Source organism: Anolis carolinensis, unplaced genomic scaffold, assembly GCF_035594765.1.
Source record: "Anolis carolinensis isolate JA03-04 unplaced genomic scaffold, rAnoCar3.1.pri scaffold_12, whole genome shotgun sequence".
Lineage (NCBI taxonomy): Eukaryota > Metazoa > Chordata > Lepidosauria > Squamata > Dactyloidae > Anolis > Anolis carolinensis.
Window position 1 is genome coordinate 8,318,187 of NW_026943823.1, and position 15,535 is coordinate 8,333,721.

Here is a 15,535-nt window from a genome sequence, read left to right on the forward strand (position 1 = left end):
ATTAGGCAAGTTACAAATTAGTTATTTTTATTGTGATGTGCAGCAAGTCAGAATCACATGGAAGAGCTGATTAGAAATATGAATGGCTGGGAAAGTAGTCTTTGGATAGAATTGAAAATAAAGTAGAACAGCAGACCTGCCTACTTTTTACTTCCCTAATCATCACCCACAACAATTTAGATCAAAACCTATCAGATAGCATGGCCTTTGCCAGGTCAGATATTCCACTGTGTACAACTAATACCATTTTCCATATTTGGGTTTGGTAAGGCTCACCTGTCTCTGACAACTGCATTGATCAGTGGGTTGACTTCATTGATCCTTGCGATGTACGTTTCAATGACATCCACACATGACACCTGTAAGAGATCAGATAAAGGTGTTTAGTAAAGATAAAGGTTTTCCCCTGACATTATGTCTAATCGTGTCGGACTCTGGGGTTGGTGCTCGTCTCCATTTCTAAGCTGAAGAGCCAGCGTTAGATGTCTCCAAAGTCATGGGCTGGGCTGTGGCGCAGCTGGCTAGTAACCAGCTGCAATAAATCACTACTGACCGAGAGGTCATGAGTTCGAAGCCCGGGTCGGGTTAAGCCCCCGACCATTAAATAGCCCGGCTTGCTGTTGACCTATGCAGCCCCGAAAGACAGTTGCACCTGTCAAGTAGGAAAATTTAGGTACGCTTTATGCGGGAGGCTAATTTAACTAATTTACAACATCATAAAACTGCCAGCAAAACACGAGGAAAGGAATGAGGAAGTACAGCCACTAGTGGATGGTGAAGCAACAGCTCCCCCTGTGGCCGGAATCGTGAAGCTGGAAAAATGTTAAAATGCCTCTGTGTGTGTCTATATATGTTGTTTGTCTGTTGGCATTGAATGTTTGCCATATATGTGTTCATTGTAATCCGCCCTGAGTCCCCTTCGGGGTGAGAAGGGCGGAATATAAATACTGTAAATAAATAAATAAATAAATAAATAAAGTCATGTGGCTGGCATGACTGCATGGAGTGCTGTTACCTTCCCGCCGGAGAAGTACCTATTGATCTATTCACATTTTTGAACTGCTAGGTTGGCAGAAGCTGGGGCTAACAGTGGGCGCTCACCCCGCTTCTCAGATTTGAACTGTCAGCAAGTTCAGCAGCTCACAGGTTTAACCTGCTGTGCCACCGGGGCTACTGGTGTTTATATGAAATGATTTCTTTGAAGCACCTTGGCTCTTTTGTTTGATTTACACTCCACTTTTCTTCCAAGGTTTGGATGCGAGGTGGCTTTAGTTACAAAAGTTCGAATAAGAACACAATAATGCACACACAATCATCCACTAAAGAATGTTAGGAAGATTATATGAGTCTCACTGCAAGAAAATCCAGTTCCATTCTGAAACTGCATTGTATGGCAGTGTTTACATGCCAGTTGATTTTCCATGGCCCTTCATTGATTAATAATAATAATAATAATAATAATAATAAGTTTATTTATATCCCGCCTCCATCTCCCCCGAAGGGGACTCGGGGCGGCTTACAGCAAAATAAAAATACAAGCAATGATAAAATATAAAACATCAAAGGACAAAAACAAAAACCAATAATAAAATATACACAATAGGTGAAAAAGCACAACACAGAATTAAAACATCAAATTAAAAACAATGAGTTTGCAATAGTGGATAAGCAAGGTGCTTCATCTTCAGTGCTTTTTTCTCTTCCCTTGCCTTGTTTTAAATATATTTTTATGCATCAGTACACTAAGAAAATGGGACTTTTGTACTATAACACTATAACAGTATGACTCTAAGAGGAATAAAATAAAATAAATGCTGCCCTTCGAAGCACAAGATGCCACCCGAACCTCTAAAGGTAAAGGTTTTCCCCTGATAGTAAGTATAGTTGTATCTGACTCTGGGGGTTGGTGCTCATTTCCATTTCTAAGCTGAAGAGCCGGCGTTGTCCATAGACACCACCAAGGTAATGTGGCCGGCATGACTGTATGAAGCGCCGTCAGCAAGCTGTACCAGTGGTTTAAAAATACCTTCAAAAGAAATTACGACACCTAATGACAAACCACTCCCTAAAATAATGGTAAAGTGAATATTGACATAGAATTGGCCATGGAAGTAGAAAGAACTGTGAGAACATGTGCTTCCTTAGACAAATTAGAAAACACTTCATTAAGGCCTTCAAGGTTTCAAGGGAGTTGTTGACGTCTTACTAATGAATCTTGCAAACTGTTACAAGTCACTGCAATACTTTCTGCATTTCCCCGTTCTTTGATCATTGTTTTTCTCCTGATAACATGTTATTGAGGTCAAGGAAAAACATGGCTCTGAAACGCACGTTCTCTAAAAACAACCCTCTCCATTTCCCAGCTCTGGGCTTTTCCATGCAGAAGCTAAAGGTTTGCGGAAGAGCAAATCTGCACCTGCACTTTGCTCTGGAAAGATGCCCGAGATTAGTGGCCCTTCCCATTCAGATTGCAAGAAGCGGTTCTGATAAAAGATACGACTTAACAGTATCTGAATGAAGGCCAAACCCCTTCTTACGAAAGTGGGTTGGGGAGATATATGGCTACAAGCTACAAGCCATATATCCGAGCCCAATGTTTACAAACACAACGGGGAATGGCAACAAGAGTCAACAGAGGAAAGCTGTTAATCTGACAGTGAAATACCTATAACCTCCTGCATCTGGATTAAGGACATACCCTGTTTCCCTGAAAATAAGACATCCCCAAAAAATAAGACCTAGTAGAAGTTTTGCTGAATTGCTAAATATAAGGCCTCCCCAAAAGTAAGACCTAGCAAAGTTTTTGTTTGGAAGCATACCTGGCGCCCGCCAAACAAAACACCATAGCATGCAGGATTGGTAAATGTACATTAATATTATTATTATTTTATTTTTATACCCCGCCTCCATCTCCCCAGAGGGACTCGGGGCAGCTTACATACCAGTTGTATATAGAAATAATGGTAGTAACAAGAAATTTGTTACAGTTTGTCTGGTTTAGTTATGTTGGTTTGTGATGACAACTACTGTACAGTATAGAATCAATGTTCATTTTTTTTGTTCAACAATGAATATGAATAATTCTTCATGGAAAAATACGACATCCCCTGAAAATAAGACCTAGCGCATCTTTGGGAGTAAAAAATAATATAAGACACTGTCTTATTTTCGGGGAAACACGGTAGTTCAGCAAATAGGAGCCCATAGTGGCGCAGTGGTTAAACCCTTGTGCCGGCAGGACTGATGACTTGAAGGCTGGGTTGCTGAGCTGAAGGTTGCCAGTTTGAATCCAACCTGGGGAGAGAACGGATAAGCTCCCTCTTTCAGCTCCAGCTCCCCTTGCGGCGACATGAGAGAAGCCTCCCACAAGGATGGGAAAAACATCAAAACATCTCTGGGCAACGTCCTTGCAGACGGCCAATTCTCTCACACCAGAAGCGACTTGTAGTTTCTCAAGTCACTCCTGACACACACAAAAAGCAAATACAGTAAAGTTTCACTTATCCAACAATCGCTTATCCAACGTTCTGGATTATCCAACGCTTTTTTGTAGTCAATGTTTTCAATATATCGTGATTTTTGGGTGCTAAATTCATAAATACAGTAATTACTACGTAGCATTACTGCATATTGAACTACTTTTTCTATCAAATTTGTTGTATAACATGATGTTTTGGTGCTTAATTTGTAAAATCATAACCTAATTTGATGTTTAATAGGCTTCTCCTTCATCTCTCCTTATTATCCAACATATTCGCTTATCCAACGTTGTGCCGGCCCGTTTATGTTGGATAAGTGAGACTCTACTGTACATTTCTGTGTGCTGTACTAAAATGTAAAACATTTTACTCCGGGATCCCGAAACAGACGTCAACACTAGATGGACTGGAAGGAAAATGAGATGGAAACGCAGGAAATAAGTGCATAAAACAATAAAACAAATAATGGGATACTAAGCTTTAGACCGAAAGGTCCCAGGTTCAAACCCCGGGAGCGGCCACTGTTAGCTCCAGCTCCTGCCAACCGAGCAGTTTGAAAACATGCCAATGTGAGTAGATCAATAGGTACCGTTCCGGTGGGAAGGTAACGGCACTCCATTCAGTCATGCCGGCCACATGACCTTGGAGGTGTCTATGGACAACGCTGGCTCTTCGGCTTAGAAATGGAGATGAGCACCAACCCCCAGAGTCGGTCACGTTGGACTTAACGTCAGGGGAAACCTTTACCTTAAGCTTTAGAAACCATTCTTTTCCTCCATATTCTGTCCTGAGAACAGGACAATTATCGTGGCATACTCATTTCTTTAAGAGAAATGCATTATTATCTATACAATTGAAGGCTTTACTATAAAGCACAGGCTGATTTTCCTTTCAAAACCTTCGGTGCACTCAGTAATTCCACATATAATAAACATGTTTGCAAGATGATCTCTAGCACCGCTTCCTTTTCTGAACCCAGCTCACACACCTGGCATTTCCTGCTCTGTATATATATAGCAAACGGCGTCGCTATAAAATATTGAGCATCACTTTGCTTTCATGGGAAATTAACATAATAATGGTCTTGTGGCTATAACAATCCCTGGAAACCAAACTAGTCAGGCATGTTATTATTACCGGATCTGTTTAACTCGTATGCATCACACAGGAAGCTGAATTAGAGTGAAGGAAAGGATGCACACAAGCTGGAGAAAAGGAAGGATGGTAGATGGCATTACAATACAGTAGAGTCTCGCTTATCCAATGTAAACGGGCCGGCAGAATGTTGGATAAGCGAATATGTTGGATAATAAGGAGAGATTAAGGAAAAGCCTATTAAACATCAAATTAGGTTATGATTTTACAAATTAAGCACCAAAACATCATGTTATACAACAAATTTGACAGAAAAAGTAGTTCAATACACAGTAATGTTATGTAGTAATTACTGTATTTACGAATTTAGCACCAAAATATCACGATGTATTGAAAACATTGACTACAAAAATGTGTTGGATAATCCAGAATGTTGGATAAGCGAGTGTTGGATAAGTGAGACTCTGCTGTACTAGCAGAAAATAATAGCAAAGGGTGCATCTGCACAAGTGTTTCCCAAACGTTGGTCCTCCAGGTGTTTTGAACTTCAAATCCCAGATTGTTGGCCAAGTTCGAGAGACTACGGAGTAGATTTAACACAGTTTGACACCACTTTAACTGATGTGGTTCAGATGCAGCCAGAGACTCAACATGACTATTGTGGAAACTCATGGAAGGAAATGCAAAAGCCGGGGTTAAAAGTCAACTTGCCGGCAACTGACAACAACAACGCTTGAGAAAGTAGAGGAAAGGGCATTCTTTCCAAACCAAGCCAGAAACAGGAAGACCTAAGGCTCTTGGCAGAAGGTGTCAGCATTTCTGAAACTGCTTCAACAGGTATCTAAACAGGTAAAGGAGAGCGACAGACACACTGCAATTCAAACTGACTTTACGGTCCTTTCCTTAATCCCAGATTAAGCCGGAAGAGAAGGGAAGGCTATTTACGATCCCCGGGGCAAGCAGCCACTCTCTCTCTCCTGGCATGCCCACTTTTTACGGAACTGGAAAAACCGCAAATCATGATTCAATTCATTTTAGGGGCCTGGTACTGTGTACACACACCTCCCAAGTCCTCTGGGGCAATGAGAGTGCCTCGGAGGAGGCAGAAGTTATTATTAGGATGGCATCATTCAGTAGCATTATTAGGGTGGTATTATTATGGTGGTATTGTTCTGTGAAATTATTCAGGTGGCATCATTAAGGTGGTATTATCAGGAAGACATCCTTAAGATGGCATTATTAGGGTGGCATCTTTAAGGTGGTACTATTAAGATAGCATTCTTAAGGTGGCATTATTAGGGTGGTATCCGTAAGGTGGCATTACTAGGACACCATCCTTAAGTTGGTATTAGGACAGAACCCATATGGTGGTATTATTAGGACTGAATCCTTAAGGTGGTATTATTAGGACAGAATCCTTAGGGTGGTATTATCAGGATGGCATCCTTAAGGTGGCATTATTAGGGTGGCATCCTTATGGTAGCTTTATTAGGATGGCATCCTTAAGGTGGCACTATTAGGATGGCATCCTTAAGGTGGCATTATTAGGATGGCATCCTTAAGGTGGCATTATTTGGATGGCATCCTAAAGGTGGCATTATTAGGATGGCATCCTTAAGGTGGCTTTATTAGGATGGCATCATTAGAGTGGTATTATAAAGTGACATTATTGGGGTGGCATGTTTAAGATGGAATCCTTAAGGTGGCATTATTAGGATGGCATCCTTAAGGTGGCATTATTAGGATGGCATCCTTAAGGTGGCATTATTAGGATGGCATCCTCGAGGTGGCATTATTAAGATGGCATCCTTAGGGTGGCATCCTTAAGGTGGTATTATTAGGGTGGCATCCTTACAGTGGCATTATTAGGATGGCATCCTTAAGGTGGCTTTCTTAGGATGGCATCCTTAAGGTGGCACTATTAGGATGGCATCCTTAAGGTGGCACTATTAGGATGGCATCCTTAAGGTGGCATTATTAGGATGGCATCCTTAAGGTGGCATTATTTGGATGGCATCCTAAAGGTGGCATTATAAGGATGGCATCCTAAAGGTGGCTTTATTAGGATGGCATCCTTAAGGTGGCTTTATTAGGATGGCATCCTTAAGGTGGCTTTATTAGGATGGCATCCTTAAGGTGGCATTATTAGGATGGCATCCTTAAGGTGGCATTATTAGGATGGCATCCTTAAGGTGGCATTATTAGGATGGCATCCTCGAGGTGGCATTATTAAGATGGCATCCTTAGGGTGGCATCCTTAAGGTGGTATTATTAGGGTGGCATCCTTACAGTGGCATTATTAGGATGGCATCCTTAAGGTGGCTTTCTTAGGATGGCATCCTTAAGGTGGCACTATTAGGATGGCATCCTTAAGGTGGCACTATTAGGATGGCATCCTTAAGGTGGCATTATTAGGATGGCATCCTCGAGGTGGCATTATTAAGATGGCATCCTTAGGGTGGCATCCTTAAGGTGGTATTATTAGGGTGGCATCCTTACAGTGGCATTATTAGGATGGCATCCTTAAGGTGGCTTTCTTAGGATGGCATCCTTAAGGTGGCACTATTAGGATGGCATCCTTAAGGTGGCACTATTAGGATGGCATCCTTAAGGTGGCATTATTAGGATGGCATCCTTAAGGTGGCATTATTTGGATGGCATCCTAAAGGTGGCATTATTAGGATGGCATCCTTAAGGTGGCTTTATTAGGATGGCATCATTAGAGTGGTATTATAAAGTGACATTATTGGGGTGGCATGTTTAAGATGGAATTCTTAAGGTGGCATCGTTCCACAGGACGCGTGAGGGAGGAGGCCAGGAGGACGAGGCGGGCCCGCTGCACATGCTCAGAGGCACGCCCCCCACCCTCCCCCGGGCCCCTGGGAACTACAGATCCCATCAGCCCACCTCCTTGCGGCGGATCCTGCGGGCCAGCTCCCGGGCGGAGAGGAGGAGGAGCGGGTGCTGGGGCGGCGGGACCACGCGGCGGACTCTGCAGGGCGTGGCGGGCGTGGGGGGCGCTTTGGCGGCCTCGGGGGTCGGAGGCGAGGCCGGGGCCAGGGCCAGCGAGGCCAGGGCGGCGGAGGCGTACGAGACCAGGCTGACCAGGCCCAGGTAGGCGAAGGAGAAGAGCCGCAGCGCCAGCACCAGCACGCGCTCCACCCGCGACAGCGCCATCGCCCTCCGGATCCGGGACTGAGGCGCGCGCACACCCAAGGTAAGGACGCCGCCGAAGGGGCGGGACACGGAGTGACACGCCCCCTTGTGGGCGTGGCCTCATATTACCACTCCCTCTCGAAGCCTGACCTCTCCTCCAAAGGGCGTGGCTACCAAATGCCCCGCCCCCCGCTGCAAAAGCAGGAAAAACATCAAGAAAGCTAAAAAACAATATCCATTGTATAATGGAGGAAGGCAGGGAAATTCGGAAAAAAGTCTTGTTTTGGGATGTTAGGTCATATATCACTTAAGTTTGGTCCAGATCCAGCGTTGGCTGGGTTCAGTGCTCTCTGGATCAGGGTGAACTACAACTCGCAGATTCCCAGGGAAATCACCCCCAAACCCTGCCAGTATTCGTAGTTGGCCATGTTGGGCCTGTGTGCCAAGTTTGGTCCAGATCTGACATCTGATTCAGTGCTTTCTGGATGCAGGTGAACTACAACTCCCAAAATCAAGGTCCATTCCCACAAACCCCTGCAGTAGGTTCAATTGGTCATGGGGCTTCTCTGTGCCACGTTTGGTCCCAGTCCATTGTCAGTGGGGGTCACAGTTTCTCTGGATGTACCCTGTTTCCCCAAAAATAAGACAGTGCCTTATATTAATTTTTGCTCCCAAAGATGTGCTAGGTCTTATTTTCAGGAGATGTCTTATTTTTCCACAAAAAAGAATGAATTCATTTATGGTTGAATTTTTAAAAATGAACATTTATTATCTACTGTACAGTAGTTGCCATCACAAACCAGCATAACCAAACTGTGAATCCTTTCAAGAATTTCTATATTATATTTTATTGCTATACTGTTTTTAAATTACTGTTTTAAATTTCTGTTCGTATGTAAATTTATGTTGTTGTTGGGCTTGTCCTGTGTAAGCTGCCCTGAGTCCCTTCTGGGAGATGGAGGTGGGATACAAGAATAAAATTATTATTATATTATTATTATTTCTTGTTATTACCTTTATGTACATTTACCGATCCTGCATGCTTCCAAACAAAGGTCTTACTTTCGGGGGAGGCCTTATATTTAGCAATTCAACAAAACTTCTACTAGATCTTATTTTCTGGGGATGTCTTATTTTCAGGGAAACGGGGTAGGTGAACTATAACTCCCAAAATCAAGGTCCATTCCCACAAACCCCTGCAGTAGGTTCAGTTGGTCATGGGGATTCCCTGTACTAAGTTTGGTCCCAGTCTATTGTTGGTGGGGGTCACAGTTTCTCCCGAAGTAGGTGAACTATAACTCCCATCAAGGTCAATTTCCCCCAAACACAATCAGTAACAAAACTGTGAGAGTATAAGGATTTATTTTTCGCTTGGAAACAGTTGCACAATATTTTCTTTCTTATTTATTTAAAAAAATTTACAGTGAAAGCAAGGAAAACAATTGTGTGAGGATAGTAAGAGAGAGTGGAGAAAACAAGAAAGTGAGAGAGAGAGAACAAAAAGGAAAAAAAATCAAAAAGATGAGAATAAAAATTAAGAAAAAAGAAGGGGAAAAAAAGAAAGAAAAAAGTGTGTGTGGGGGAGAGTATGTGACTTCCCATTGTCCTCTTGAAGGTTTTAGATTACCGTTGTCTGTTTTCTTTTCTGGTTTAACAATCTCAATATTTCGGCGTATTTTCATACGTCGGATAAGTTAGTTAGTTTGTATCCGTCTTTTCGAATAAAATCTCTGAAGCCCAACCAGTCTGTTGTTTTCCTTGACATCTTTTAATCTCTGAGTCAAAATGTCCATTTGGATTATGTCGAATAATTTTAAGATCTAATCGTGGATAGTAATAATAAGAATAATAGTAAGAACATAATAATAAGAACAAAATTGCCTCCATTACCCGAAACGTATCTATTAGGCATATCAAATGTAAAACTGAACGAAAATCAAGACAAACTGCTCTTCCTTATAGGGACTGCGGCAAGATTAGTACAAAGTATGGAAGCAAAAAGAGGTACAGTAGAGTCTCACTTATCCAACATAAATGGGCCGGCAGAATGTTGGATAAGCGAATATGTTGGATAATAAGGAGGGATTCAGGAAAAGCCTATTAAACATCAAACTAGGTTATGATTTTACAAATTAAGCGCCAAAACCTCATGTTATACAACAAATTTGACAGTAAAAGTAGTTCAGTACGCAGTAATGTTATGTTGTAATTACTGTATTTACGAATTTAGTACCAAAATATCATGATATATTGAAAACATTGACTACAAAAATGGCTTGGATAATCCAGAAGCTTGGATAAGCGAGGCTTGGATAAGTGAGACTCTACTGTACCTGCTATTGAGTTGCACGATATTTTCTAGCCTACTTGCAAAACAAGCTTTGGAAAGTAAACAAAGCCTATCCTGTCGGCGATTTGGCTCGCCTGGCACAAGACAAGGCAGAAAAACTTGTCCAGGTATAATTTAAGCACATCCCTTTCCCTGTGAAGAAATGTATTTAGCTTATCTTCAGTATCATACCCTCCGAATGTCCCAAACAGGGATAGTCCTCAAACTTTTTAAACAGAGGGCTAGTTCACTCTCAATCAGACTGTAGGTGGGCTGGACTATTGTTTGTTGCTGTTGCACACCTTCAAGTCATTTAAAACTTAGAGCAACCCTATCGCTTAAGCGGCTAAAGGGGAAAAGAAAAGGGCCTGAAGCTGTTAGGAATTGTAGGAGTTGAAGTCCAAAACACCTGGAGGGCTGGAGTTTGCCCATGCCTGGTATAAAGTCTAAGGAAATGACCGTCGTGGGCCAACGATGAAACAGAGGACCCCTGCTTTCAAATGTCTTCATTTCTCTGCCTTCCTTCCACTTTCCATTGTGGCAAACTGAGTTCAAAGTAGGGTTTCCAGGTCAAGATTTAATACATTTTCCAAATTCACATCACCTTAAAGAGCTCCAGATCCAGATTATTATCATCATCATCATTTAATTACTTATTAATCGCCCTCCATCCACGATGCTCTAGGCGATTTACAAGATAAAATTGTAAAAGATATAAATACATACATACAAATATTGATAAAATTAACCTAGATCAAAAGCTCTAGTAAAGAGCCAGGTCTTGAGTGCTAGCAGGCCTGTAGCGAGGGGGCGGTTTTAGGGGTTCAAACACCCCCCCCCCCGAAATTTTTCAGGTTATAAAAAAAACCTGGTTTACTCATGAATTTTAACTGGTTAACCAAATCCCCATGCTAAGTCTATGAGATCCAAAGCATTAAGAGTCCCTCCAGGCACTATCTCAAGCAGATATTGACAGGTTTGTAGCGGGGAGGGGTGTGTGCTAGGGGTTCAACACCCCCCCCCCCCCGAAATTTTCAAAACCCCTCCCGAAATTTTTTTCTGGCTACGGCCCTGAGTGCTAGGGTAAAAGGCCCTAACTCACGCATGGCTCTCATATAGGGCGGCAAGGCATTCCATAAGGCAGGGGCAGAAATAGAAAAAGCTCTGCGTCTGGTCCTTTCCAAGTGCACATCTCTAGGACCCGGTATATAAAGTAAGTCGCGTTGGGATGGTCGTTGCAACCTCCGATGATGGGAGAAGGAGAGACGGTCCCTAAGGTACGATGGGCCCTGGCCGTAAAGAGTTTTAAAGGTCAGAACTAGCATCTTATATAGACCACGGTAATCAGTTGGAAGCCAATGCAGATGCTGCAGCACTGGTGTTATGTGGCATTTCATGGGTGTTCTTGTGAGTAGCCTGGCTGCTGCATTCTGAACAATACGGAGCTTTCGGGTCGTGGACATCGGAAGCCCAACATACAGGGCGTTGCAATAGTCCAGCCTAGACGTGACCGTGGCATGGATGACCGTTGCCAGAGCCTCATCAGATAGATAGGGTGCCAGTTGCCTCGCTTGTCGTAGGTGGAAAAAGGCCTGTTTGCTGGCAGCAGCGACTTGGGCTTCCATTGTCAGCTGCAAATCTAAAACGACACCCAGGCTCTTAACGGTAGGCAAAGGAGATAGGGCAGCACCATCAAAGGTGGGTAACAAGTGGTCAGACCAGTCGAGCGGCCATGCCAGAGAATCTCGGTCTTCGCCGGGTTCACCTTCAGTCTACTAGCACGTAGTCAGTTCGACAGAGCCTCCAGACATAAGGTGAAATTGTTTGGTATTGACGTTGCTCCAGGCTCCAAGCGCAGAAGGAGTTGGGTGTCATCCGCATATTATTGCTATCCTCTCCTAATAAATAGTAATAGACTTTATTTTTGTATCCCGCCCCATCTCCCGAAGAGACTCGGGGTGGCTCACAACAGGGACAAGCCCAACAACGACACAACATATTTGACAAAAACTTAAAACATTTCAACAATAATAATAATTTATTTGTTTGACCAGTCATATGACCATTTCAAAGTGCAACATAAATAAAAACAAGGCAAAAAGGATGGGAGGACAGGCAGCTGACCATCTGTTTGCCGACAAAATCTTATTTTCCTGATTCTTCTTTCAGGAAATGTGCTCTTTTCTTGATAGCTTTCAGGATAAAAAGGCTGACTCTGATTATGGTGGATCTTTCTTGTCCTTGCAAGAGGACTGTCAGAAGATCATTTCTGTTGGGAAACCTAAAATTAGATAGTAATGGATGTAAATAACTGTGTCGAAGTTCGGCATATGCTGGGCAGTCAATCAAAAAATGTTCGATATCTTCCACGATTTGATCTCCCCAGACACAAAATCTCTCATTTCTTGGGATGTTACAGTAGCGACCAGTTGGCATCATAATACCGAGTTGTTCAAACCTGGTCCTGGTGTATATTCTTCTTAAGGGCAATGGAAATGGAATAGTCAGATAGTGTTCTAAATGAGTATTCATTTTGTGGGAGTCTAAAAACTTTGTGGCAGAAGACCTACCTATACTTGCTAGGTCCAATTGAGCATAGATATCATGAGTGCGTTGCATGAGCACTTGTTTTGCCCTAGGTCCTAGATCATTCAAAAATTGTAAAGGAAGGCCAATTTTAGCCATCTCATTGTTTAAGGCCACTACCCATGATGACTTGTGGGCACGCTGGTCTTGATCCTCAAAACATAGGTGAGGAAGTCTACTGGAATTCATCTGATTTACCTTTGACCAGTAATTGAAAATTTGAGCTTTTACTGGGAGCATTCCTAGCTCTGCCCTTACAGCAGCCATCAGTGTTGTTCTGGAAAGTCCCAGGAGAATGCGAAGCTGCTTAACTTGGAAGGCTTCGATCTTGGCCAAATTGGTGTGCCCCCAAATTTCGGCCCCAAATATGAGTGTTGGCATTATTTTTTTCTTAAAGACTTCCAGGGCAGGCCTGATTGTGCCTGGGTATCTATGATGGTACAGCTTGTAAATGGAACCTGCTGCTTTTGTTGCTCTTTGTATACTATGAGTAATATGATTAGACCAAGCACCAGATGATGAAAACGTAATGCCTAGATATTTGTAGCTATTAGTTTGTTCCAAGTGTACACCATTTAGAGTCCAAGTGTACCGTTTCCTGTTTTTTCCAAATACCATAATTTTGCATTTCAACATTAAACAAAATAATATAATGAACAATACATTAAAATCCAAGCAGATTTGTTCCCTCTGGACAACCTAGCAGTTCGAAAACATGTGAATGTGAGTAGATCAATAGATACCGCTCCGGCAGGAAGGTAATGGCGCTCCATGCAGTCATGCCAATGGCCTCATGACCTTGGAGGTGTCTACGGACAACGCCGGCTCTTCAGCTTAGAAATGGAGATGAGCACCAACTCTCAGAGCCGGACATGATTAGACCTAATGTCAGGGGAAAATCTTTGCATTTATCTTACCCCTCTGGAATGACTATAAACCTAGCTGTCATAAGCAGCTTTCCATTTATTTGTCAACAAGTGTTTTAGATTCCAGCTTTCGGAATACCAGTATTTGCATGAGCCATCTTGGAGATGGGATTGCAAAATTCACATATGTGTCATATATACTTTATTTATTTACTTGCTTGCTTGCTTTTTGTTAAATCCTGCCTCCTTCCCCTACCCCAACCCCTCAATCAATATCAATCAACATTAATTAAAAACAACATGAAAGCATTTGAATTATAGGTACACATATTTAAAAAGGCAACCACACCATTTATGTTATTCAAACCATTAAGCATTAAAATATTAAAATGTATTAAGAGTTTATGCCCATCTTAAAATAATGCCATTCATCCATTAATAAATGTCTGGTGGCAGAGGAATGCTTTGTTCTCGTATATTGCATTTTATACTCAATGTTTTCATAATGTTGTGCACAGACAGCAAAACAAACACCACAGGAGTGTTCACCCTTCCCTATGCTATCCAAAACTACAGAACCAACACATGATCGCAATCCCAAACCCGCAATAATGGAGACACTATGAGACTCAGCAGGATTCCTAGGAGTTGGGAGTTTTGGGACCAGCCTGGGAAAAAGGATCCTTCACATCTATTTGGTGTCAGAGATGGCATGAGCCTCTGGCACCAGAGATGGTTGTCTCATTTTCCCTAATGGTAGTGTTGGGCTTCCAGAATGTGGTCCTGACTCCACCTCATGTCAACAATAGGTGACTATGGCATGCATTACACAGCTCAACAACAACAACATTATTATTATTTTTCTTGGCGTCTTGAGGATTATAACCCTTCTTGGGGTTATGAGGAGCAATGAGGAGAGTGGTTAAGAAATAAAAGTATTATTATTATAGGGTTGTTGTGTGTTTTTCGGGCTGTATGGCCATGTTCCAGAAGTATTCACTCTTGACGTTTCACCGACATCTATGGCAGGCATCCTCAGAGGTTGTGAGGTATAAATGTGAATGAAATGTCAGGAGACAATACTTCTGGAACACGGCCATACAGCCCGAAAAGCACACAACAACCCTGTGATTCCGGCCATGAAAGCCTTCAACAACAACAACAACAACAACAACAACATATTATTATTATTATTATTATTATTATTATTATTATTATTATTATTATTATTATTATTATTTGAAACACAAGATGAGTCCACAGAAGACACTCTGCCGGCTGTTGTATTAGATCACACGTCGGACACTTCCCAAGTGTCTAGGACTGTTATTATTATTACTATTATGATTATGATTATTATTACAGCTCTCTGACAATACAGGTCTGAAACTGTTCTGTCATGTCAGTTCTTTCTTCCACCATCATTTCTATGCATTGCAGGCACATTCCTATAAGCAGTGTACATTTGCACCTTAACCACAAGATGGACCCATTGTCTTTCTGTTTTTAAATATTGTGTATTTATTTATTCCATTGATAAGTTCTCCCTTCTCCAACGCTGCCCCCCTGCAGCAAATTTTTAAAAATACATATCACTGTTTCAAGACTGAATAATTTGTGTTCGAATGTATGCAAAATTCTGATTGCATAGAAATTATTCCATTAAATCAAGTAAAGACAACAGTTGGCGGGATTAGCTGGCGACATATGATGAGGAACAAATCTGTCTGCTGAATCCCTTGGAACACTTTAATTGAGTTAATTTTTTGACTAAAAATGACTAAAATGTCTACACCAAAGCTTTCCAAACATTTTGCCTTGCTTTGCCTAGTTGTACCCTGTCTGGAGAGGCAGGAATACACATATAAATAAATAAATAAATAAATACAAATAAATAAAGATTGTTTTCATAATCATCACCCCCAGTCCTTGCGCCCTTTGGATATGTTGGACCAGATTGTTTTCAGGGTGTTGTGGATAAAATATTTCGACAAAGTGCTGTCCAGAAACGGTAAACCATGTGC

The 15,535-nt window shown here is 42.0% G+C and overlaps 1 protein-coding gene across 1 annotated transcript in view; it reads right to left on the minus strand.

Moving 5' to 3' along the window:
• faah2 (fatty acid amide hydrolase 2) overlaps positions 1-7,817 on the minus strand; it is a 31,231-nt gene extending 23,414 nt beyond the window's left edge. Inside the window, exons 1-2 of the mRNA XM_003227803.4 lie at positions 7,482-7,817; positions 277-359 (exon numbers count right to left, since the gene is read on the minus strand). Of these exons, the coding sequence (XP_003227851.1) occupies positions 277-359; positions 7,482-7,751 (353 nt within the window). The 5' untranslated portion in view covers positions 7,752-7,817. The remainder of the gene's footprint in view (positions 1-276; positions 360-7,481) is intronic.
• Positions 7,818-15,535: the final 7,718 nt, after the last annotated feature.